We start from the raw sequence: 23,297 nt of genomic DNA, 5'->3' as shown, positions 1-23,297 counted from the left end.
TTTTTGTTCAGAATGCAAAACATTCTGCAATATGACAAAATATGCAAAAGTTCAAGAGGTGTGAATACTTCTGCAAGCCACTGTACTTTGTTTTTGCTGGTATAAAAGTCTTCTGATAATTTACCAAAGACTCTCTTTACATTTGTCTACGTTCTAGAAAAGTGTAGAATTTCTAGGAAAGTTGAACTAATCAGAGAGAGTAAGTCATAGGCGGTCAGGTAAGGGAGAGCTCAAATATTACTGGCATACGGTCAGAGAAGTGGACAGCACAGGAATCTCCAGTTGCTGACTGTGTTACAACTAATGTGAAAAGGCCTCTGACTGAGGACATGGTTGCATAACAGTTGAAATAAATCTAACCCAACCTCAAGGGTCTATTGTAATGAATAAAATGATAGTTATTCAAGCACTAAGTTGCATAATTGCACAATTATTAGTTTAGAGAAGTCTTTATTTTTCATTTTTAAGCTGGTTAATGTTTTATTTTTTCATTGAGCTACAGACAATTTTAGTTTATGAAATAAACACAAACAGACACCAGGAGTGATGCTTCAAAGCTTTAATGCAATGTGGTTAAATGTTTGACAGTGAGAGAGAGAGAGAGCAGTAAGGGTTGAGTGGATAAGGAGACAAGCTGAGAAAGGCAGCAACTCTGCTGGTTAGGGAACCTCCCACTTCCTCTGGCTTCTGGGAACATTAGTCAGAGGCTAATTCTTCATCAAGTTGCTTCATGCGATCTTTGATGTAACCCATAAAACTGGAGACTCGTGTGTAAATGCTAGGAAAGCCGGCAACCTCACAACCATTAGGACTCCCATAACTCATGATTCCCACCTGCACAAAGCCTCTGGCTGTGCGGCACATGAGCGGGTCGCCGTAGTCACCCTGAGGAGAAGCAGATTTAACTTAAAGTTAGGTTTTATTCCCTGAGCCTGCCTACACAATCAAATTGCACAATGCTCTGGAACTATGTGGTAATTAAATTGTAGTTGTTGTACATAAGCACACATGTTGAGAGGGAGCTGAGACAAAATGGATTGTTTTATTTTTATGTTAGGGACAAGTCCGAGTTCCTGGATGCATTGAAATCAAGGAATGAAAAGCTGAGCTTGTCTGACTGGGTACAAGTAACAAGAAAGCATGAACAGATTTCTGGCAGGACAATGTTTTAATTCAGCTATACCCTGAAAACTCACCACACCAGGTTGTTTTTTTTGGTAATTAATTGTTCAAATGTAATATAAGTGATACTAATAAAGACAAATTTGAATAGTTTCTGCCTTTTTTCTTACAAAGCGTTAGAAAATCAAATTAAGTATGAGATTAAATTAGGACTGCTGGTGTCATGGTGAAGGCTTGTTGGGGCTTTTAGGGATTTCTTCCATATCATATTTTGGCCATGCATTTGTTTATCTTTATATTCTGCTTACATCTTGCTTTTTTTACTTTATTCTTGCATTTGGTTCTTAATTTATTCTTACTTTAGATTATGTTAAGCATTCATCTTTTGGTTGTTTATTTATATTTATTTCCTTTTCACCTGACTGTATTCATGCAATTTTGTGTGACGGCGTGTGTGTGTGTCTGTCTGTGTGTGTGTGTGTGTGTGTGTGTGTGTGCGTGTGTGCCTTGGCATGATTTGTTCTAACTTCATGTGAGTTAAAGTTTTTGCTCTGATACACAAACGTTTCCACAGATATTAAAATAGAACATCATCTCAGTTCACATATATGTTGAAACTTACGTCACAGGGGTTCTTTTTCCCTTTAGGGTCGCCTGCACACAACATCGTATCAGTCATGGTCGGATATTTGGCTTTACAATCTTTCCGAGGCAAGATGGAAATCTGCACCTCCTGAAGAGGTTTTGTTCCTGGTAGAGGAACTGGATGGAAACACACAGAGAGTCATGCAGCCTTCATGTCAAGGATGAGTGTTTGTTCAAGTAGATTTTAATGTCGAAACACAGTTCATTATAGGAAGGTTCAAAAAGCCTTTCTGATGGCAAATGTTTTGAAAACATTGCTTATGTAGGTTTTACACTATAGACAATTGGAAAATAAAATCACCTTTGCCAATATCACCCCAGCCTGCGATCCAACACTCAGAGGAAGAATCGAAGATGTCATCATCATTGGGTAAGTCCACTGGAGCAACGTTCTTAGAGAACTCTAAAGGGTATTTTAACCTTAACAGCGCGATGTCATTGACGAAGCCATTGCCAGCAGCCCTGAACTCAGGTAGACGATCAACAAGGTCTACATTCATGTAACGTTCAGATGGCATGCCCAGCTCATATGTGCCGATCCACACTCCTGTTCGATCCCACCTGGTCCTCAGTTCACTGAAACACACAAGAACAGACAAAAGAGATCAGATTACTACCTCTTTTTTTACTTTTTAACTCTCAAACACTTTATGACACTATTCATCTGAAGAATCCGTTCACTCTCCTTTACTGCCTTTTTCTGTCTTGACAAAACTAGACGATCAGATCTCTCTTACTTTAGCTGCCAGGACATTGAGAAAAATCAAATCTACACATTTTGAGTTACATAACTCAGGTTACATAAAACAACAAAGCAGATGATGTTGCTGTTTGTGCGTACACCATGACTACAACCAGTTGTAAGGTAAAAATGTTTCACTTAATTACATCAATAAATTAAAATACATTTAAGGTATCTCTGTGATAGCGAATGCAGAAATAACACCAACTGAACGACCTGTCTGCTGTTTATATGTTATTAATATAATTTTAACCCTCGCGCAGTCTTAGCGCGGGAGGGTTAGAAGTGACGGTCAGAAAGCGGGAAGCGGGGTCAGGTGTGTCCCTTCAAACCATCAGTTCCCGAAACCACACACAAAAAATATCTAGTAAAGACACAAAGCCAGACCCTCAAAACCTTGTGGGGTTCCCTGTCTCTTAAAACCATGGGTGAGTTTAATTACATTTTAAATATTCATTTATGAATATTATGAATCATTCTTAATAGCCTTGTCCTGTCGGTATTTCATTTCATTTTATTTATTTAAATTAGGACAATACATATTAATGAACATGTCAACAATAAGCATTGATGTAAATATGCCAGAGTTAGCACAACTGCTAATTTTCTTAGTATCAGTTTTCTACCCGTTCTAATCAACTATGTTAACTGATTGAAATGTATTTTGTCAAAGGCTCTGATTAACATAACGGTTCAGACATTTACACTAGAGGTGTATAATTGTAGAAGATTATTAGAAAATACTCAATAATTCCATCCAGACTTACTCATCCCAGCAGCGCCCAGCAGTCATGATCCACTTCTGATTGAGAATTGAACCACTGCAGTGCCACTTTCTCTCCCCACTGTCTGTCTTGATGTCAAGGTAGACCAAACCGGGCCACCTGCCTTTTGGGGCGTCCCCCCCACCAATGATGGAGCTCCTCACTCCAGCTCCCATCAAAGCTAAAAGAAATAAATAAAGTAGAAATACACAGTAGTGTCACCTCAGAATAAGGAATTCAACATTTTGGTGTAGACAAAAAGTCAGTGTGCACCTAAAGACACAACACAAGAAACAACAGTAAGGTGGCCAACAACATCCTGAGATACTGACTAAATAATGAAAAGATATTTATAATATCAACCTCACAAATAATCAGTTTGTGAGGTTGTCAACATGTTGGCAGTGAGGGAACCCTTACAATGAATGATCTTGTTTCTCACCTGCAGAGCACTGGAGCAGAACCAGCAGAGCGAGCAGTTTACCCACAGCCATGGCAGAGATGCAGCTCTGTGGAGCCGAGAGGCTGCTGGAGTTTTATACACACAGCCGACGATGAGAGACTCTTATCAGATCCATCACCCAGCCCCTCCAGGCATGGACCTCCTTACTTTGTGTGGACAAAAATCTGAAGTAATTCGGAAAAACAATATTTTATTTATATTTCTTTGAATTGAATACTGGAGCTTTTTTTTATTTTTTGCATAAAATGTTTACTATGTTTACCTTACACTGTAACACAAAACTACTCATATCCTTTGATTTTTTTTTCACATTTTGTCATAGCGTTATCAGATAGTTCAGTGGACTTAACTGAGTCTTGTTGCACATTATTTTTTTAGGGGTATAAGAATAAAATGGAGTGATAAAAGAGACACGCCGCCTTTCTCTGATTTATATTTGTTAAATGTTTTGTATACCCTTTATTGTTTCTTTCCACAATCATGTTCAACTTTATGTTTTTTTTATTTTATAAATTCCCTGTAAAGTACATTGAAGTTTGTGGCTGTAATGTGACAAAATGTGAAAAAGGCTACAGATGAATAGTTTGGCAAGACACTGTCCGTTACCTGCATGAACACTGACTGAATCCCAAGTCTCACTATAAAGGAAGCAGATGTTGTCTCTAAACATCTTGGCCTTAGTGTAATATGACATCTGGTAATCTATATATGACATTACAAACCATTTGTTGTTTTTTTTAACTTTAAGGTTAAATTTGAGTGTTTTTATTATGTGAATGATTGAACCCCACGGAAAACATCTGTCAAGTGTATAAAGGTTTCTTAAATTGGTGGTTTTGTTTGTGGTTGTGGTAATGTCTGGTGGTGATGAGACAGCATACTGGAAAGTAATCAAGGGGGAAAATGTTGCCGGGTCAGATGTGTCTAAATTTCATCTGTAACATTCAGATGGTCAGCTCAAAGTTTGACATGAACAACATGTGTTTGTCAAATTGTTCCAACTGACCGTTACCTGACTTATCAAAGCAAACAACCAGGAAGAACCCCCACCAGTGTAACAAAGGAAAAGCCCCCTCACTGCCTTGGTGAAGTATTGTTGGTGACCACATACATTCATCGCTTTCATGGCCATTAAAGTAGTTTTGATGACTACTTCCAGCAGGATGATGCACAAATCAAATTAAAGAGGTTTCCAGCAAGACGATGCATTCACTGTATGGTGATGTCCTCCACATGGTCACCACATCTCAGTCTTTTAGGACTGGGTAGAACAAGAGACATGTGGCCTACCAATATGTTACAGTAGCACTTGGAGTTCCTGTATCATGCTAACATGGACCAAAATCTAAGAGAATTTATTTTGTCACTTTTTCAAAAAAATCTCTCCTATGAAGAAATTTGGCTGTTTCTGAAGACTAAAATGATTCCATCGTCTATCTAATACAGAGACAAAGCACTCTATCTTGTACAGTCTAATTCTAAGAATAAAGGTTGAGTGCATACTTTAAAATTTATTCTGAATTAAAGTTTAGGTTTAGATTTTCATCCAAACAATAGTTTAATGAATAAAGCAGATCTGACTTCTGTAATGGTCCCAACCAGAACCCTACTGAATATAAACTATGCTTAAAGCTGGGTCAGGGACATGAATACAACACATTTAAACCAGTTTAAAATCACATTATAAATGTCTTAACTCAATTCTTTCCATAGTGCTTCGTAGATGTATTTATTGTATTGTAACATTAATCCACTCCGGAAATGTTATAATTACAGCCCCAAATTAATCTGACATTAATGCCGGTGTTCTGTATTGGTCACGTGGGCCAGCGCTGCGGCGTTCCAGCCACTGACATAGGAACGGAAGGCCCTGGTGTGTTTCTAGGGGAGCATTTTCAAATGAAACACACAATTTGTGACGTTTTTTGGGTAAACAGTAGACAAAGTCAGTCTTCTGTTGTTTTTTTGAAACTGAGAATGTTGGTGAACGTTGACTCTGGGACGTTTTGGTAGCTTGTTTCGGTGGATGTTTTCATGGTTAGGACCATGGAGCGCTCAGCCAGCATTAATGCGGACCAACCCGAGCAGCTTGGTACTAATGGTGGGTCACCCAGCTGACAGTTTCACCCAACTTTGGATTAGACCTTGTTTCACTTTGTCTTCTCTGTCGTCTCCAGGTTGTTGCGTTAAATGGCGCAACTGGTGCGGCTTTTGGTGAGTATTCATTTATAAAATCCTAAAATATGTCTGCAGAGACAAGAGCCACTGCTTCTGCAAAGTGAATGTTTGTTTTTTTTGTTTGTTTGTTTTGGTAATATTAGCCTGGCTGGCTGATTAATATGTTTAATAATATTGAAAGGGACAAAAACGTAAAAAGAAAGTCTGAGAACTAAAGTCCAGCCAGTGAAGCTGCGCCTTCCTCCTGTCTATCAGGTGATTCTAATGTCACTTCCTCCTTATTCATAAAGAATAGAAACTAGACAGTTTCAGTCATTTATTGTGCTTAAGAGTCTGGCAAAAGTAACCATATCACTGTCATAACATGTGATATGGTTATTACCATATTACTGCAGCGTAATGTATTTTATGTGATAGACTAAAATTAAAAACGTCTGCTGTGCATTAAGCACAGATTAGTTAAAGAAACTTTAACTGCAATTACAAAGTGCAGTTCCCCCCCACACACACATATATATATATATATATATATATATATATATATATATATATATATATATATATATATATATATATATATATATATAATATATATAATGAAAAGTGCTCCTTTTGTCTCTTTCCTTCTTCAGGCTCCTTGGACTCTGCAACAACTTTGCTTATGTGGTCATGCTGAGTGCGGCTCATGACATCCTGGAAAAGCAAGAATCAAAAAACTCAACAGTGACTGTAAGAAGCAAATATTGTGATTTGTGATTAAAAGCACATATTGGATAAACAGTATGTTATCAGTGGTTAGAAATGGTTTCATAAGATCATTTGTGAACCTTACATTCTAGGCCTCAGATCAGCTGGCTGTGGGTCTCCGAGCTGGAAACCGTAGCAACAGCAGTCGGTACGACTGCAGTCCTGTCAGCACAGGGGTAAGAGGAGACTCTCTCTCTGGTTGCCTCTGACCAGACCAGACCAGTAACATCCACCATTAGCCTCGGAAATCATTTTCAGGCTGTTCTGATGCATCAGACAGCAAAGCGTTTAGCTCCATTCCTTTAAACCCCATAAAAAGAGATGAAAAATGAATTTACTCAAGTGTTCATGGGAAGGTCCATTCAGATGATGATGTGGAGAACTGGGAACATCACTTTACCACACAATAAGAGGCAGCTGCTGTCATAATGTTTAGGCATTTTTCAATATGCAATAGTAATATGACCTCATATTGCCATTTTCTTTTCCTTTTATAGGAATTGGGTCGAGCACAAAGGTTTCCCATTTCCTCATTGCATAATTTGTTTTTGGGTTTTCCTCCTGAGTATTCTATGCATCCTGGAAATAACCTGATCTCACTAACTTAAAGGGCTTTTGTTTGCTTATTGAGATTATTTAATTGGGGCTATGGATATGAGATGTCCAGATGTAGTCATAAGGGATCATATGCTTTATATCAAGGGGAAGGCTTATTTTGGAACTGTTTTGCTGATGGAGCTTCAGCTGAGATCAGGCTGATCATGAATGAAGTAATTTTGTTGTTGTAATAGATCTTTTGTTCTATTGCATGCAGTTTAACATTACGCTTATTAATTGCCAGTTGTTAAAATGTCAAAGTGGTGGCAAAAATAAATAATTAGTAGCTTCTCTCAAGTTTTACTGACAGTCAGAAGTATGATGTGTCTTTGTATCCAGCCCATCATGTCAGTTCTCTACTGCAGGTTCAGCTGCAGTTTTTGCACTTTCTGTCTATATGTCTATATATCTATATATAGATATATAGGTACATACTGTATATATAACCTATTGAATAAAATCAGTTAAAATCCATTCAAAGTGTCATTTCAGTTTTAACAGGAGGGACAAGCCTGTTTTTATATTAGGGGACTTCTGAAGGAACTTCATTCAGGAATAAAATACTAAATGGGGCTTTATACAAATTCACAACACACTTTTCAGATTTTTCTTTGCAAACATAAAATGGTATATCCTTTTCCATTCACTTCACAGCCTCACAGTAGCTTCTGTTATTGTGTCACATGAAATCCTTAGAAATTTGAGGAAATGTGAAACTGGGTATGAATACTTTAGGAAGGCACTGTATTTAACATGGAAAAAAAACTTTTCATAATTAGTTCTGTTAGATCAGAATGAATGAAGGTAGGCAGTTGTAATGTGTGTTTGCAGGCTGTGCTGCTGGCTGACATTCTTCCAACACTCTTCATCAAGATTTCGGCTCCCTTTGTGATCCACAAAGTACCCTATGGGTGAGTTCATCACTATTACTTCAAATTATATATATATATATAATTATATGGTTATATTTGATCAAGCTTGACATGTTTAAGAAACAAATCTGATGGGAAGAACATTGAAAGTTTTAGTGTTTTTTTTCATTACTTAATTTTTATTCACAGTATTCCAAGTAAAACAGTTTGTGAATTGTTTATATTTTTCTGAAAATTAAGTTGAGGATGCATTCTTTTCCAAAACTCTAAAAGCAAATTCTTTTATTATTTCTAGTTTTCGGGTGCTGTTTTGTGTCGCCATGGCAGCAGCAAGTTTCCTGCTTGTTTCCTTTTCCTCTGCTGTGTGGCTAAGTATTATTGGTAATTATTGATCGTCCAACTCTTCTCGATATATGTGGTGAAGCTGATAATGGTGGAGAAGTCAGATGATAGATTTAAGTCATTTCAGTTTAGTTTGCACCTTATCTTCTTTGCATGCATAGAGATATGATATCACAGCTTCATGTTGAAATGAGCCTGAGGCAGCTCATCATGATAAGTGCAGTTATTAATACATCCTTCTGTGAATTTTTTATCAAAGGAGGCGATCTGATATGATCAAACTGAGAGTTTTAACACAACAGCATGTTGCTGCTACACGAGTCCAGGAAACAACAAAGATAATGTCTTTGAAGTGCATGTCAAATTTTGACACTTTTAATGCAAATGTGCATTAATAGTTGCATTAAAAGTGTCAACTTAGCATTATTTGGTAAATAACTACATTTTTATGCAAAGTTGCAGTAAAACTTGCATTAAATGTGAATTAAAAGTGTCAATTTTGTGTCATTATTTCCTTAATGACAATTCACAACAACACTTGTAATCATTCATGAAGACTTCTTTATGTTTATGACAGATGTTACATTATGTTTATGACAGTGTAATGTCAGTCTTATGCCCACCCCTTCAAATAAAGTGTTACTCAAGCCATTTACCATTTTATCATGAAACACTGCTACATTACTCAATTCAGTTCAGTAAAACTTTATTTGTCCCCGGGAGAAAATTTAAAGATACAACAAAGCATCACAAACATAAACAGAATCGTTTAAAAAAAATTAACACATAAAAGCAAAAAACAAGCAAACATGGATCTCCATGAAATGTGTCAGTAATTACATTTTAAATAACTGCAACAGTAAAGGAAGATTTATACACACATGCACATACAGTATATGTACGTAAATACACATACATAATCATGCAAGGTCATAACTCAGTGTACATATATGCCTACAATGTGATCCATTCAAATAAAAGAAGGAATATCATTGAAATATCCATTTATTTCAGAAACTTTATCTCCAAGTAAAACACATCATATAGAGTAATTACATAGAGATGAATGTTTAAAAGCCATTATTTCTATTAGCTATGATCATTTTCAACTTGCAGTTAATGAAACGTTACATTTACAATTATAATATTACATCAGACCAACGAAGAAACACATTTATACTGAAATGGTTTTCCAAGTTTTTTTTCTGGCTCTAGTGGCCTTTAATGATAGTAGTCTGACAGGAAGGTGGGTTATGAACGAAGGGGAAGGCATGTGGCAAAGGTCAACAGGCCGGGAGAATAGCTGCTCACATAGATAAGTTCCTTACAGCGCAGCAGAATGTCAGTAAAAATGTTTTCCTGACTCTACAGGAATTGAGCTTCCCTAGGAGCTGTTGCTGTTGTTGACACTTTGAGAGAATATGTTCTGTGTTGGAGGAGATGATCAAAAATGATCCCCAAGTGTTTATACTCCTCTGCTCACTCCGGACATGCTATGACTGATGGTGGAGACACCAACTGTCTGCTTCTCCTTGACTTACTGACATTCAGAATACTGTGAATATCCACACAGTCACAAGCTGGCAACAAGACAGTACTGTCTGTGGCCTGCAGGATGCAGCTAGGTACTTTCTGGGACGTATGCAGACACATTGATGTGTGTTTTCAAAGCACAAACATCTGTTTAAATACAGAAAATTCTGACCGGAAAAAAAATTCTGTGGTCGTTTTAGTGGCGCCTCTATGCACAGCGTAGAGCACAAACCAACACTTTGCTCCTTCCTACTGTCTGTTGGTTATGTGTTACGGTTTAGGCTAACATTTCAGGCTAACATTTGTCTGTGGTGACAAAAGATTAGATTTTTTTGGTAGTTTTTGTAAATTCAAAATAAATACGACACTTAAGAGAACATCTTTCTGCACATTAAGAAATTGTACAGTAATGCTAAGGTGGGGATGTTTCTGTATAAACTTTTTGGTTTCTTTGCATGTGTGCTAAAAGTTCCTGCATTCACACCAGACTCACTCTGTGTTGTTACAGGAGTGATCTTTGCCAGTATAAGCTCTGGGCTGGGAGAACTATCATTCCTGTCACTCAGTGTTTTCTTCAACAGGTAAAACCAACATCTATGTCTTAGTTTCTTTTGAGTTTTATAAGGTGCTTAAACTGAATCAAACACATAACCATGTGTCTGTTCTACAACCTGCAGAAAAACATGTGATAACGTTGGTGAATGTCATATTAATGTGACTCATGACACATGAATAAATACTTTAAGGAGACTTATTATGCCAAATTTTCTTTCTGCATGTTTTTGTTCTTCCATTTGGGTCTCAACCCAAGCGGAGCTTCGCTCACTTCGTCATTAGAAGACGGGCAGGTTTGGTCAGTTAGCTTTACCGCTGTATGCACTGGACTGTGGCTGCTGGATTAAAATGTCCAGGCATTCTCCCAGTCACAAAGAACAGAACTATGTGGCTTCATTTTATCTTTATAATATGTTTCTATCAATGCTTTTTATGCACATTTTGAAGTATCACATTAGAAAAGGTTGATGTAAATGTCAAAATTTGAAATAAATTTCTCAGTTTCACAAAAAATAAAAAATCATGCTCACTTGAGATGCTTTCTGGCTTTTCCAAAAAAAAAAAGTTAATTCTTTAAAGGCGAGATGGAAACAGGTTTGTTTAATATGTTCCAATGTAGCAAATTCATCCTTAATATTGTTAAGTATTTAATTTATTCCAACTTGTACTATTATCACAATATTCCACAATATTATTGCATATTTCATATTTTTCTAATATTGTGTAGTTCTTAAATATTTGGGCAAAAGGTGGAAGGGTTCTAGGAGTGTGAATACTTTTCCGTTTTCCAGTATATAATATTAAGTGTAATCCGTTACACTGTGTGGTTTGGGGTTAGTAACTCTGCTGGCTTCATCCTCAGGAATGTTCTGGAAGGCTGGGGTTCTGGGACTGGTGCTGCTGGTGTTGCTGGTTCCCTCCTCTATGCAGGCCTCATCCAAGCACATCTCTCCCCCCGGACCACACTGCTCATCATGCTAATTGTTCCGATTGCCATGCTAGTTAGGTAAGTGTTGAAATGCTGTTAAAAACGTGTTACTTCTGTAACGAGCTGCTTTCAGGAAGTGTTAGAAACATGCTGACAGTCTCTCCCTTTTCAAACTGATGACGCAGTTTCAGTTTGGACACAAGCCACTTAAGCTGAGCTTAGAAAAAATGTTTAAGTTCTCATGCTGTTAATTCTAGATATTGAAGAGCATGGATCTGTCAACATGACAGTTTTAGTTTTAGTTGTTATCTGGTTTAATGTTTAAGTGTCCAAGATCAAACAACCAAAAACAATCAATAAAAAAACAGAAATAAAAACCACTTACAAACGAAACAATAAATAAAATGGATTATTGTGTTTATGTAAACAAAATTACTCTTGAAAAAATGTTAATCATCGGAATATAAATTGCAGAGCTCATTTTAATTTATCATGTGATTAATTGCTTATTGCAACATACTTAAAGGGGCAGTATCACTCAATCAAGTAACTGTTACCTTCAGTTGTTATAAAAATGCTGTATATATCATATATGACTTAAAGAAATTTTACTCACTAATTTAACTCCTTGCAAAAGGCCTCTGTCTTTTCAAAAGCTCCTTCTCTTGAAACTCTGCCTTCAGGAAGTCATCACAGCATGGCTCCTCACAGCGTTGCTCTGAGAATTAGCTTGTATAATCAATCAAACAAGTTTAGCCGTACAGCACATTTCAGCAATAAAGCTGTTCAGAGCTGTTTGAATCAAGTTCAGAGTTTTTACCTCATAGAAACACATAAATAAAAAGACATAAAAACAAGATATAGTCAACAATTGAGAAACCAGAAACAAAGATTACATTTTGATGAGTGCCATCATCAAAATGATCAATGCACATCAAATATCCAATTATTATGGTTCTAAAGCAGCTCTAAACAGGTGGGTTTTAGGCTAGATTTAAAGGAACTCAGTGTTTCAGCTGTTTTGCAATTTTCTGGAAGTTTGTTCCAGATTTGTGGTGCACAGAAGTTGAATACTATGAGTTCAGTAGCTGTGCAGTTCCATCAGGTGTTTGCTAATTGCTGCTGGCTAGTCTGAAGGAGTTGCATTGGAGAGCTGCTCTGTGAGGAGGGAGCTCAGAAGCTTGGAGAGCTGATAGAGACGCAGCTGTGCTATGAGCTATTAACAGAATGAATGCAGGAAAACAAAGGCACACTTTTCTAATTTACAAATATTTTCTTGCTCTTTATGATTCTGGACTACTTTGTGTTGGTTTACTAAAATAAATCTCAATGAAATAAACACTCTGAAAGTCTGTTGGTATGAAAACTTTTGCAAAGCAGGTATATGTCGAAGAATCTAGTAAGCACTTTCAGTGATTTATTGGGCTTTATTGTGGGACAGTAGGCTGAAAAAGGGTGCACCCTTAAAACTCATGTCATGTAGGAACACATTACAAAGGAGAATCAATATCTAACATAATCATCATTTGTATGTGTTCTTCCTCCATCACCAGCTATTTCGTTCTGCTGGTTCCTGAACCTTCTCTACCTCAGTGGAGCAGGTCAGAGACAGAGTGTCCACCTGTGGACTCAGAGGAACGACAGCGACTGATGGACGAATCAGAAGATGACCTGGAGACATCAGCTCCAGGTAAAACATCCAGCAACATCCAACAACATCCAGAATGTCTAACATTAACATAGAATTTCCAGAATGCTTGATTTTGTAATTGGTCAATCAGTTAATGTGATATCAGAGTTTGTCCATCAATATGAGTTGGCCAGTGTCACGTTTTCCATTAGTTTTATCTGATCTGACTGAAATGTCAGTTTCTCTATTTGAGGAAATGTGTTGATATTTGGTTTGATTAGAAAGTAATTAATCTCTAAATGAACATTTCCTCTTCATAAGACGTGCTTGTTATCATGTAATGTGGTTGCTGTCCACTAATTTAGCTTTAATTTTTCAGAGCAAGTGATAAGAATCTAGATGTAAGCTTGATTTGCTGGAAAAATTCTGTTCATATTTGTATATCAGTTTAATTCTCTACAAAATAAGCAAGTCACCAATAAGTGGGGGAGGTTGATGGAACATCTTTACTAACGTAAAGAGTCATTTAACGAAGCATTCTAGGACTTTAAATGATCTGATTCATCTCAGTTCAATTCAGCAACAGAACAAACATCAAGTAAATAATCTTGAATAATAATAATAATAATAATAATAATAATAATAATAATTAATGTAAATCATTTACACACAGCAGTTATCAAAATCCAGAAGTATATGTGTTGAAGTCTAAACTACTTATGTTTGGATTTAAGAAGGCAGAGAGAAAAAGAATGAATACTTGACTATCATACCTGTATTATGATGAGAATACCAAAGACCCGAGCCGGAATATTTGTTCTGTGTTTCTGGGACGCCTGAAAATCTGATATGAAACAAAATGATGGAGGACAAAGCTGCTTCAGGTTCATTTCTGCTTGTAAAACAGATCTGTAAATTTTAGACACTAACAGGTACCATAGAAGTGCACAAAAAAATAAGTGAGGGACGATGGAGTCTCTGCTTGAAATTCCATGAAAGAGGTGTATGGAGCCTTGTGCCAGAAGCCCATTAAAATGCTGTTTACATCGTTTTAAACTGTGTGATTGTGAGCGTGAGTGGGAATAAAAATAGCAACAGGTATTTTGTTCCATATAACACAGTAGGAGTGTAACAGGTAAACCTTCTATGGATGCAAACTCCACTAAAAACCCACCTGTTTAGGATTGTATTTGAAATGTAATCAATTACAAATTTTATGATGGAACCTGAATTAATGTCGTGTTTTGATTGTTGATTCTATGTTGCTTTGTGTTTCTGTGTTTGATATGATGTAAAGCACTTTGAAATGCCTTGCTGCTGAAATGGGCTATACAAATAAAATTTGACTGATTGATTGATCTGATTCAGGGCCGTACAGAGACCTATGGAGGGGCAGGGGCTCAAATTTAAAAAAGGGGCACATTGAACAAAAACTCCATACAACAACACAGCAACAACCCATATTAATTAAGAATCTAATTGGATCTTACTGTATCATTGCCATCATGCGGGGAAATGCGAAGCAAATCTAGTCTATATTTTCCCCAACAGGTAAAAAGTTTCTGTTTCTGCTGCTGACCGTCTTGGAGGGCTGAGCTGATCTGAGACTGTAGCTGTTAAACAGACCAGAGGAGAGAAGGTCTCTGGTTATAAAGTTATGAAATAAGCAAAATTGGTGCCATTTTACTAATTAAGCCCTAATAATATCTATTTAACCTCTAGAACAACCTGGCTGCAGACTGATTTATAGATCCAAAAGCTCAAAGGGGTTAACTCTATATAATAGATTGATGTTAAACCTCTGAGATCTAGAATTATAAGACTGAGATATCAAGGCAAAGAAAACTCAGTAGCTGCTGGTAGGGGCCATTCAGGGGCCTCCAGACATTCAGGGGCCTCCAGACACTCAGGGGCCTCCAGACATTCAGGGGCCTCCAGACACTCAGGGGCCCCTAGAAATGGTTTAATTGTAACACAGATCATAGATCTAAACCTGTAACATCATTTATAGAGAATGACAATGTTATTACATTTTATTTAATGCATTCAGCTGAGAAAAATAAATAGTACTTTTAGGATTTAATTAGGAAGTTTACTTTGTAAAAGTTTAAAGAATCATCTTGATAGTTTGATTGTTGTGTTACCATGGCTACAATATGGTGTAATCTTTGTGTTTGAGTTGGGTTTGTTCACAAATACATTACATCAAATAACCAATAATCAGTGATTGATTTTAAACTCGGCCAATAAACCTGGTCTCCCTCTCACAGACTTCACCTTATCTATATTTAAACATGTTAGTGATGCTGAGGTTCTTAGTAGGACGGGTTCCGGGGGGGGGGGGGGGATTCTGTCTAAGGCCCTGTATTACCTCGGGCCGGCCCTGGAGGAACAGCTGCTGCAATGCGCATCTCTGGAATCTACCTGGAATCTACCTGGACTCTACCTGGAATCCCCCGGTGGCCCCTATGCCAGTTCCCCGATGCTCTGGAGACATTTTGATTCATTTCATTGTGGCATGTTTGGCTTTTTGCTGCGGTTCTAATTATTGCTACAATATTTTCTCTGATGTTTATTTTGTGACTCTAATTGGGCCGAATCTTCCTTTAACACTTGAGGTTCTGCAATAACTTCTATTTACATCCGCTCACCTCCAGCCCAGATCCCGTCAGCAGCGGCTTTAACCCGCCTGGTAGAAACGTTAAGGAGAAGCAGAGCGAACAGAGAGCAGGTGGTACCGGGTGGTACCGTCGCTTTGAGCTGCATTGCGACTCGCGGTGACAGTATCGTGTCTTATATCAGGATGTCTGATATAAAGACAGATATTCTTTCTATCTGTCAGTGGACCGACTCAAGCTGCCTGTAGTGAACCGGGCCTTTAGCAGAATGAGGAAGTTAAAGTCAAAAGTTTTCTCTGCAGCATTCCTGTGTTTAGGGGCGAGGCGGGTTTTGTCCCACTATTGCAAGGACAGTTATAAAAATATAAATAGAAACCGTTTTTCTAACGTTAACATCAGACCTACGTTTTTATTCACAACCAGTGTATGAAAAAAATATTCTTGCCCATAATTTGATAGTTAAAGGACACAGATCCTCCTCCTTCTCACCATGGACCAGGAGTCTGAACAACATGGAGGCTCTGAGAGTCATTATTAGACTGAGGGCAGCCAGACTAGTTTATTTTTACTAAATTATTATATTTAGCTAAATATTATTGCTGAGGGACACAAGCAGGCCTTCTGACATACAGATTAAAAATAAAAATAATAATAAAAAAAAAGTTTGGAAAAAAAACCTCAAAAAGGGCAGTAGGGGCATCAAGGATAAAAAGGGCAGGGGCTCAAGCCCCCCTCGCCCTCGCCCTCCCCCTCCGCACGTGCCTGGTCTGATTAGATGCTGGAAAAGACTATTGTTGTGTTCAAGTTGTGCTAAAGGGAGTTAGCCTATCAGTGAAGCTATTCAAGCCTTAAATAGCTTCTCAGTTCTAAACATATAGCAGCAGCACAGACGTCCCCAACGCTAACGTCAGCGTCCACGGTCCACAAACAAGTTCCAGGAATGATCAGGAGTTCCTGAAACATGAGGAACTGATCGGCACTTTGATTCAGTCTAACCCTGTAATTAACTCAAGTCCCACCTTTAGATTAAACCCTTCACACATCCAACCAAACCTGGATGTTTTGATGTTCTGGGTTTAGCTCCATCCATCTTTCCATCAGGCCTGACCAGCTTCCCTGTTGAAGAAAAACATCCCATCAGTAAACGCCACCACGCTTCATTGTGGAGACGGTGGAATTATGGGGATTTGAAATGTTCCTTCTCATTCACACCAAACATTTAACATATAGGCCAAAACATTTAGTGTTGTCTGAGCAGAGGCAACACTAAACGCAGTTGAGTGTGTTGATTGGTCACATTCAGTCCCAATAAAGTACACTAAAGTCTGTAGCTTTAGTGTGACCTGAGTAAAATGATTATGAATATTTTATCATGTAACTGTAACAGCTGTACTGATGATGATGATGATCTCTACAGTGAATGCATGTATAGTGACTGATTATTCTCTCCTCATTGACTGTAACAGAGGACAGGACCATGGGACCGGTCACCCTGCAGCAGAAGTTAGCTGTCATCAAGGTAAGTGCATCTCTCACACGTTTGGAAAATTTTCATTGTCATCAAACACTAAGAGTTCATATTGTTCCTGTGAACAGGGCTTGTTATTACCGTTTGTTATTCCTCTGGGACTGGTCTACTTTGCTGAGTACTTCATCAACCAAGGCTTGGTAAGCTCTTTAGTGACCTCTGGCCTCACACTCATCTCACTGCATGCTGTAATTTTGTGTGAGATGATTGGAATTATGAGCTCCAACTATCATGAAGGAGAAATTATTCTTTTTAACAATAAAATTACTATAAACATTTTTATGAGAAGAATTTTGATTTTCTTTTTGTTGTATTTGTCAGATGGAGCTCCTGTTTTTTCACAACTCTTCCTTATCACATGCGGAACAGTATCGCTGGTCAGTAAACCGTCTTTTTAATTTTTAGAATCAGTTTCATTCAGATGGAAGGTTCTGATTGTTGTTTGTGTATTTGCTCAGGTACCAGACCCTATACCAGGTTGGTGTGTTTGTGTCCCGATCCTCTCTGCGTTTGAAAAAGTTCAGGAAAACTTGGATTTTCTCGCTACTGCAGGTGAGAAATGGACCAACTACAAATCTAGAAGTGCATCAGCTGTCAGTGACCATGGTAACTTGTAACTGCACTTGTAGCCAGCTTAAGGTTTATCAACTACAGCAGAATCTTATATGGTAATATCTGCTTACCAGAATTAGAAATAATGCCTGTTATATAAGTGCAGGAGGCTCCCTGAAGGGCCAGCTGGTGGAAAAAGACACCAGGTGGAATCTCTCTCTAAAAAATACAATAATTCAGTATTTGTTGGTTTATTCTTCATGAGTTATCAAACTTAGATGACAGATTTATTGTTGACTGTAGCAGACGTTTCTTTATTAGTGGAAACATATTTGATGAATGTTTTCTACTTGTAATATTTCAGTTGCTATGGAAATTAAAACAAAAGATGCATAACACACCAATAAACACTACCTTCTGCTGAGACACTAGGCATAAAGCATTTTGTGTTTCTTACAGTGGGACAGAAAAAAATTAATGATTATGTAATTTTTTACCTGGTTATGAAAGAAGAAAAACTCAACCTCAGACTAGTCCAGGGGCTCTGAAACCGTTTCTCAATCGAAATCCATCTAAATAAAACTTGCCAATCACCCTGGTGTTTGCACTGAATAATGAAACAACTCACCATTACAGGAAAACCAAAAATCCAGAAGACCCTCCTTCTGACTCTGATTGGCTCCTTCTTAGCAACCTGTGTACTTCTGCAGTTGGGAGCACTGGGAGAAGGCAGAGGAGCTCTATTTTTTCACAGCTTATCTGTATCGTATTACACTGTCATCCTGAATGATGGCATTTTGTTTTTGTCCCACTGTGAAGAGACACCAGGGCAGACCCAGATTACCCAGATTACCCAGATTACACTCTGACCTGGGAATGCCTTAGAGTATCCCAGAATGAGCTCAAGAGTGTTGCTAAGGACATGGAGGTCTGGGTTTTCCTGCTTGCCCTAAAAAATATTTATTAATTGATCCAACAACTTGCAGCTAGTCATGTTGTAAATTCTCAAATAGAAAACATTCAACAAAAGTTCTCAGTCTGACAGCAAGGTTTACCCTGAGATAATGAAGTCATTCCAGATGGACTACACACATATCAGTGTACATGTTGACTCGTTAAAGTAGATTACAAAAAGATATGAACAAGTCTGATCTTTTTGGCTGGACAAAAGGAAAGTATATTAGCTGGATGGCAACAGTACAGAGAGGACAGTCAGAGCCGAAGTGACTGACCACACAGCAAAGGATCAGAAATGTCTCATGCCAACAGGCATGGCAGCTGCTGCTCAGCTGAGACTTTCCAAGCAAGTCATAGATAATAGGTGTTATATCGATGATCATTTTAGCATAGAATGTGTGAATGCTTCAAGTTCTGCAGTTTCACTGTCTTTTGTAAAGATTGCGCTTAATGTTTATTCCCTGTCCTTCTCTCTGCAGGTGGTGAACGCAGTATTCCTCATCTTTGCTGTGCTCTTCCAGTTTCTGCCCAGCATCTGGATTGTCTTTGGTATTATTCTCTATGAGGGTCTGTTGGGTGGAGCAGCCTATGTAAACACCTTCCACTTCATCAGCAAGGAAGTAAGGTCGTCTGTCTGTCTGTCTGCTTGTTTTTTGAGTTGAAGAATGCATATTTTTACTGTTTTGACTTTCTTTGTTTATATTTACTTTTGTGGACAAATTTGTTGCCTCTTGGTAAAAATGGGTAAAAAAAAAACACTTAAAATTAATTCATCATTTATCGCAGAAGCATAAATCTTGTAGAAGATGAGAGACAAATCGATGAGAATATTTCGCCAAAATTCAGTTGGGTGGAAAAGACATGTTAGGAAATACTTTTTAATAAAAACATTACCACAGTCACAATTGTTGGGGTACAGACCTGGTCAACTCTGACCTTAACTGGTAGTGCTTGATTTGGCCAGATGAGACTCATATTGAGCCACTGCAGGTGTGTTTGTTTTAAACATCTGCCAATACACACTATGTACGGAGGAGGAGCAGTGATGCTGTGGGCCTGTTTAGCTGCCAGCCCTGTGGGAGCTTGTTTGATAGCATGGCATCTTGAATTCCCTGATACACCAGGAGGATCTAAATACAAATCTGGTTTACTCTAGCAGTGAACTAAAAAATATCAATTCAGTCCAGTTTATCAATGTAGCTCTAATTCATAACACGAGTCATCTCTAGGCACTTTATAAAAAAAAGTCAAACCATAATCCATCCATTCCAATTGGTCCTAGTGATGAAACAATGGAGTCAGGTTCTGTTTATTAATAGATATGATTATCTTTGCATCGTTCAGCAACTCAAAATATATTGATACATGAATATAAAACTGATCAAACATTCTTCTCTCTGTTTGCTTCATTATTGTGAAATGATAGAGACGATTAAACTGTGTCCAGTAGAGGATGGAGGCTGTGCAGTACATCATCTGCAGGGGTGTTGCTAAAGATGTCAGTGGGGAATTTCCCATTAAATATTTAATTATTCCCTCTCATCTGTCCCTCGTAGTAAATTTACTCTAATTAAAGAGTGCATTTTTCTAAAAAAAACAAAATGAGTTTGAGATAATTCTTCTGCATTAAAAGATGTTTACATTTGATCCACATCTTTACCAGGATGGCCAAACATTTGTCTGCATCTTTACATAAACACACCTCTAAGCGTTTCCTGACTAATGTCCTTTCTTCCACAGACTGAGAGCAGATACAGAGAGTTTGCCATGGCAACGTCCAGTGTGGGAGACAGTCTGGGAATAGCTGTGGCTGGAGCTGCAGCTTTCCCCACACATAGCTACTTCTGTTCCCTGTGATGAAGTAGCTCTATAACCAACATAGAGGAGGACTCTATGTTAACAATTTCTTTAAAGATTGGGACTTAGAATAAAACACATAACTCGTTCATAAAAATCCTCATCTACACATAAAGAATCCCCCCTGAATTCAGCAGGACCAGTTGCTGAATCCTCTGCAGTTGAGAAGAAAACTGACATCAGCAATGGTTCCCAGAACAGTTCAGACATTTTAGGATTCACAAGTCCAGATGGAAATACTGACAACGTTGAGAACCTCTGCCTTATATTGTGTCTGCCCCATACAACAAATTTAAGAAACTCATTAAATAATGTGTTGTTACCCAGAGCTACTTCGGCTGATTCTGCTTCATGTCATTCAGTGACAGTTTAACTGTGATGTGAAGTCTGATATCCTTTGTACAGATTAATTGTCTGAAGTGTGTTCTGTGATCAGTAACGTCTTCAGGAAGGATAACACAGGCTCCTGTGAACTGGAACATTTGCTTAAAAGCATTTTCTGCTGCATTCTTTTGAAACATTGATGTTAAAAAATAGCTCTTCATGTTTGCGTTTTAAAGACCTTCACATTTTCACTGTTAACTGAAAGCACCTGGACCTGAACGCACCGGCGTGGTAGTGTTTGATTGATAAAAGCTCTTACTTTCCTGCAAACTTCAATCAATAGAAATGGAAAATATTAACCTTCGACTGGGACACAGACGGCAGAGATGCAGCTAAGCACCTCGTTAAATCTAACAATCAAGTTTGTTTGTGCAGCACATTTCAGCACCAAGGCAATTCGAAGTGCTTAACATAATAAGAACTTTGTGGTGCATAGAAGCTGAATGCTGCTTCTCCATGTTTGGTTCTGGTTCTGGATGTAGATCAGAATCAGAACCAGAAGACCTGAAAGGTCTGGAAGATCTGCTGATACACCAGCAGATCTTTAATGTGTCGTGGTGCTAAGTTTTTCACTGATTTATAAATAAACAACAGTAATTCTTGATTCTTTTTTGTTGTATTTAAATATATACCAGATAGTATTGAAGTCTTATTTTAATGTTAGTTTTAATCAGGTTTATTTGTACTATTAGTTTTAAAGGTTAACTTCTTGCAGCCTAATCAGGGCCTGGGCTGTTAACAGGACAATGGTTACTTTTTAACATTCCTCATCAAATAAACTTGAAATAAATCAGTTTCTCAGTAGATATTTATAGATATCAGAAGAGCACTAATATGCCAATAAATAAAACTTTGGAAATGGAAAAGCCTCTCATTTTTTTCAATAAATCTTATCCTAACCTTTAAACTAAACAATCTGAACAGCAAGCTGGAAGCTCTGTCATTAGATGAGTTTTACAGGGCCTTTAAAAAGGTTCAATCAAGTTTTTGCTTCAAAAATGGGCCTTTACTACCATTTTTAGTTTCTACTAGGAGTTATGCATTTTTTTCTTTTTTAGCACTTGTTGCTACATTAACTGCGTTAAACTTTTGGGAACTTTTGGATTGATTGTAAGGGTGTCAGTGGTCCAACTGGATCAATGAACCCACCCGTTGAACAATGTTCAGAGCTATAATGAGTCATATTTAATCCGCTTTCAACTTTTAGTTATGAACATACAATTAGCTTATTACTCACAAGAAAATAGTTACATCATGCACCGATAAGCTTTTGAAGATGTGCCTTGTGTCCCAGAAATGTCTCCAAAAACAAACCAGTGTGCTCATTCCTACTGTTGTGATCATAAAGCCATGGCTGACATGCTCTATTTTTATCATGAGTTTGTGTATGATTTTATGCCCATGTCTATCTTCATTTGTTGAATAAAGAATGATGTTTTAATTTTCTGTGGCTCTTGTTCTACAGTAACACTGGATACAAGTTATTAAAAAGGTTCTCATAAAGGGAGACTTCCAAAAGAACTGATAAAATACTCTTTTAATGGTCATTTTAAAAACTTCTAAAATAAAGTTTTACATGGTGTTTATTATTATTATTATTATTAATAAATAGTTCCTAGTGCTGTGGAAAATGTTCATACTAATTCCATAACACCAGAGAATGCCTTGTGGTGCATTAGTGTCAAACTATGGTACAAGTGCTACTGGTGACCCAAACAGACTTTAGTGGTACTTAACAGTGTTAGTATTCATAATTTGCAGAGTAAATACAGTAGCATTGTTCCATTAACCTATCAGAATCTCAATCTTGGATTTACAAAATGAAATCATGTTTCAGTTCTGAATTATAATCCAATGGAATTTACAGATTACCATTAAAGAAGGCTGTTTAGTGACGTGTATGTGAATATATTTATGGAGAAACAGGTAAACATGCAGAAACCAGTTCATCCCTGCAGCTGTATGACAAAGTTTTACATACACTGCAGACATAGTGGATTTTCAGTTTAGCATTGAAATGAAAACGGATTCTAACAATTTAGAATCAGTTTTTTAAATGGACTAAGTGACTACGTTTCCTTAGTTTCTTAGCCAGTGACAAAGAAAATAAATATATTTTGACCAATCAAACAAGTACCACCAAATATATCTCCGTTTCTTTAAAATCAAAAAGGAAAAAAAAAGAAGATTTTTGACCACAGCCTTGAAAACAGAATTGTCTTTACGACTCAGTCACACATTCTATAGAATTCTATTTCTGTGTAGTTTAACCTGGTTTGTAAG

At 37.5% G+C, this 23,297-nt stretch overlaps 2 protein-coding genes across 2 annotated transcripts; one reads left to right on the top strand and one right to left on the bottom strand.

Moving 5' to 3' along the window:
- Positions 1-544: 544 nt before the first annotated feature.
- Positions 545-3,797, bottom strand: LOC102224619 (tryptase-2-like). Its single transcript, XM_023348593.1, has 5 exons — positions 3,716-3,797; positions 3,277-3,454; positions 2,069-2,343; positions 1,745-1,884; positions 545-885 (listed from the first exon to the last, which is right to left on the bottom strand). Exons 1-5 carry the CDS (start codon positions 3,765-3,767, stop codon positions 697-699), a joined length of 834 nt encoding a protein of 277 aa, XP_023204361.1. The 5' UTR covers positions 3,768-3,797; the 3' UTR covers positions 545-696.
- A 1,811-nt stretch (positions 3,798-5,608) lies between these two features.
- On the top strand, positions 5,609-21,607 carry cln3 (CLN3, battenin). The gene is made up of 15 exons (XM_023348903.1): positions 5,609-5,837; positions 5,914-5,950; positions 6,547-6,643; positions 6,754-6,837; positions 8,090-8,169; positions 8,426-8,511; positions 10,514-10,586; positions 11,423-11,566; positions 13,042-13,178; positions 17,203-17,255; positions 17,333-17,404; positions 17,586-17,641; positions 17,723-17,816; positions 19,253-19,393; positions 20,514-21,607. The coding sequence occupies exons 1-15, from the start codon at positions 5,771-5,773 to the stop codon at positions 20,628-20,630; spliced, it is 1,338 nt and encodes a 445-aa protein (XP_023204671.1). The 5' UTR covers positions 5,609-5,770; the 3' UTR covers positions 20,631-21,607.
- The last annotated feature ends 1,690 nt before the right edge of the window (positions 21,608-23,297 follow it).

Source organism: Xiphophorus maculatus, chromosome 16, assembly GCF_002775205.1.
Source record: "Xiphophorus maculatus strain JP 163 A chromosome 16, X_maculatus-5.0-male, whole genome shotgun sequence".
Lineage (NCBI taxonomy): Eukaryota > Metazoa > Chordata > Actinopteri > Cyprinodontiformes > Poeciliidae > Xiphophorus > Xiphophorus maculatus.
This window is presented reverse-complemented; position numbering and strand designations above follow the sequence as displayed.